The sequence below is a fragment of the Rhinopithecus bieti genome, unplaced genomic scaffold, assembly GCF_001698545.2.
Source record: "Rhinopithecus bieti isolate Rb0 unplaced genomic scaffold, ASM169854v2 scaffold_115, whole genome shotgun sequence".
Lineage (NCBI taxonomy): Eukaryota > Metazoa > Chordata > Mammalia > Primates > Cercopithecidae > Rhinopithecus > Rhinopithecus bieti.
Genome location: NW_016803181.1, coordinates 1,851,240 through 1,854,771, shown reverse-complemented (window position 1 = coordinate 1,854,771; position 3,532 = coordinate 1,851,240). Strand labels below are relative to the sequence as shown.

Sequence of the window (3,532 nt, the reverse complement as noted above, 5' to 3'; positions counted from 1 at the left end):
AAAAAAAAAAAAAAAAAAAAAAACAAATAAACTCCTATCAGTAAGGTAAATGAAATGTTGTCTCACTTTAGCCTCTTTATTGCTAACTTGGTGGTTAAAAAGACTAACTTGTTTTGTCTGTTCTTATTATTGACAAAGTTGAACTTTTTTCATAAGCTTATTAGTCATTTGAATTTCCTTTTTTTTTAAACTTCTATTTATATGTCTTGTCATTTTTTTTCCTGTAATTCTGTTTTCCTTTTGTTTGAGCTTTTATATATAAAGGAGGTTCGTTGGTTGATTATTTGTTGAAAATATTTTCCCCTGTTGTCATTAGATGTTGTTTTATATCTTTTGAAGTATAGAAATTTTAATTTTTGTAATGTAGTTGCTTTTAAATTTAAAATTAAACCTCAGTTAACTTTTTATTCTCTGTGGAATTCCCTTTGTTATATGGTGTGCCATATTATTGTTATTATTACAGATAGCCACCAGGTCATTCCAGCACCATTTAAAAGATAATCCTTTCCTTTTCTCGTTGATCTGTGATGTCTCCTTTATCATTTATTGCATTCATAGATTTATGAGGCTCTGAGTCTCAATATACTGTTTCATCCATCTTATTTTTTTCTCCCAAGTTCTAGTTAATTAGATGGAGGTGGGATAGCAAACTGTTATCTATACTAGACCTGTGCTTGCAGGTCAGGTGGGCCTTTGTTAGTAAGTGGACAGAGCTAGGATTCTCTCTATATTTTGGAGAACTAACTTAAGCTTTCTATGCCTCATTTTTTTTTTCCCATCTGCAAAAGGGCATAATAAAAACCAATCACTCTAAAAGGATATTTTGAGGATTAAAGAAATAATGCCTTACTAAGTGAACAGCATCCTGGCACATTTAATAAGTGCTCATTAAATGTTAACTGTTAAGATGATGATAATTTTGTATTACAGCATATTAGTATTTGGTAGGATTATTTTTCAAAATGCTTTTAGTTATTCTTACATATTGAGTTTCTGGATTTAACTTTAGATTCTTTTGTTGTTTTCATTCTCTCAAAAACGATTTCTGTAGGATTATAAGTTAATTCTGGGGAAAACTGACAATAATACTTAATGTCCCCATACAGAGACTTGGTGTTTCTTACCATGTATACAAGTTCGCCTTTTGTGTTTGCAAGATTTACTGATGTTTCCCTTTGAAAGGTCGTGTACGTGGTTTTGGTAAAACTTTTTTTTAGTTTTTTTTTGTTAATATGAATAGAATTTTTTTTGTTATTTTTTAGCGCGTTGTTGCTGGTAGTTACATATTTTTAACACTTGTTGGTCTATTTTATTTGTTCTAAATTATTCCTAAATTATCAGATATTTGGGTGCTTTTGCTCTTTTGTAATTCCTTGTTATGCATTATCTCTTTTTCTTTCTTTCTAAAGGTTATGATTGTTTTTGCTCTTTCATTAAAATGTACTTTTCTTCCTGTTTTCCTTACCTTTTGTCATTTAGGTAAAAACAGATGATATAGCAAGAATTTATCAGCCTAAACGTTATGCTTTGTCACCCAAGACAACAGTTACAATGGCACATCTACTTGCTGCTCGTGAAGATCTATCCAAGATCATTAGGACAAGTAGTGGCACCAGCCGGGAGAAGACTGCATGTGCCATCAATAAGGTTGGTGTTTCTTTCAGCACAGTGGAAAATGAACTGATAATATCCTACTTAATGTTTTTACAGATTTTAACCTATTTTTCTTTCATGTCCTGGTAAATATTTAGAAGAAAGAGTGGCAGGGGGGTTCAGTCTAGGCTTAGTTATGTTATTTTTGTGTATGTATGTGTATTCACTTGAATTGGTGTGTTCATAAATCAAAGTATTATCTGAATTAGAGGAATTACGAATTGTTTTTGTCAAAGCTTTAGCAAGAATTATTTTCCAGTTTTCTAAAAAGTAATTGTTTCAAGAACTAACAGATTCCTTACATCCTTGGTGTAAAGGAAAGAAGAGTTCGTGCTTTAGAGTCAGACCATTCTGGGTTCCCATCCTGGCTCTATCATTTACTTACAGAAATGACCCGGGCAAGCTACTGAACCTCTTTGAGCTTCTGTTTCCTGATTTGGAATATACGTCAATCTCTCTGACAGTAGTCTTAAACTCAGGGAAACTGAATTTTTACTTTACAACAGCCATAACAACAAACTAATTTAGTATGTTTATGTCAGCTTTACTGGCATGTCTTGTTCATTTAGGTAGAGCACTCCATGGCAAACTTTATTACAAAAGAGCAAAAAATCAGAAATAAGGGATTTGAGTAATTTTAAAGCATCGCTTCTCACCCAGTGTAACTTGAGATAAAATACCTTTTCAGAAGGATGGTTGTTTTAAAGTCATTTTCTAATTATTGCTAAGTTAGGCATCACTAGTGTTTGCCTCTGTGCTTCCACTGTGGCTCAATCCTATCTTCTGAAAGTGTTCTCTCTTTAAATATATTACCTAACATTTTGCATTGGGTTATAATTTAGTCTTGCTGGATCAAGAGTTTTATTTCTGTAAGCAACATTGGCCATCTCTTCTGAGTTTATAATTTATGGTCTCATTATTTGAGGGTAGTCTTATGATCAGTTCTGGCATCTCCATATGCCCACCAACATACCATGTTTGGTAGAGAGACCAGTGAGAATAATAACCAGGAAAGGCTGTTTTTTGGATTTGGTAATTAGGACATCATTGCCATCTTTAAAAGAATGTTGCATACTTAGAACCTTGTCTCACATTGAGGATATTGCACTTTTTATCTTTCATTTATGACATAAATCCTAAACTTGGTTTTGATTTAGAGGATCAATGGAAGTGTATAATTAACTGGTCATTTTGGTTGAGGCAGTGGCTGTTTTACTTTCCTTCCTGAAAGGGAGTAGCAGGAAGCTATTGGCTTCCCCTTGTCTGTGGTGAGCAGATGACACCCTTCTTATTGCTCTCTTTCCTCTGCTCATGGCATATAAAGCTGCTACTTTTTACAGAAGGTTGGATACTTAAACTCTTCCCTAGTGTATTTTTGAAAGGATTATAAAGCATAGTAAAGGAATTATATCAACTGTGTTTTCCTTATAATAATATGGCACTAGTATCACCACTGAAAGTCAATGAGCTTAAGTTTCTTAAAAGAAGTAGTTCATTGAGAATCCCTCTCTTTGCGTTGATACCTGGAATTACAGTTTTTATATCAATCTCTGACCTCATTAAGGTCCCATGTTGTATATACTTCATACATTTTTGAAATGAAATGTGCTTAGGAATATAATCTTTTATTGGATAATCAGTTACCAAATCAATGGCAATGGAAAGTCCAGAGTTGTTATTTTATAAATGGTATGAATGTCAGGTATATGTCATTACATATATAAAAAAATGTTTTCCTAAAGAAACTTCTTAGTGAAGTGGGTACTACATTTGTTACAGAATTTGCTAAACGAATTTAAGTGAGAAAAAATTAAGCCTTTAAGTTTCAGAAATACTGTCTCAGATTGTTTAAAAATAATATATTCTAGGCCAGGTGCGG

The 3,532-nt window shown here is 32.7% G+C and overlaps 1 protein-coding gene across 1 annotated transcript in view; it reads left to right on the top strand.

Annotated features, from left to right (window-relative positions):
• Positions 1-1,787, top strand: part of FAM98B (family with sequence similarity 98 member B) — a 32,457-nt gene extending 30,670 nt beyond the window's left edge. Inside the window, exon 7 of the mRNA XM_017868148.1 lies at positions 1,480-1,787. Coding sequence (XP_017723637.1) covers positions 1,480-1,743 — 264 coding nt within the window. The 3' untranslated portion in view covers positions 1,744-1,787. The remainder of the gene's footprint in view (positions 1-1,479) is intronic.
• Positions 1,788-3,532: the final 1,745 nt, after the last annotated feature.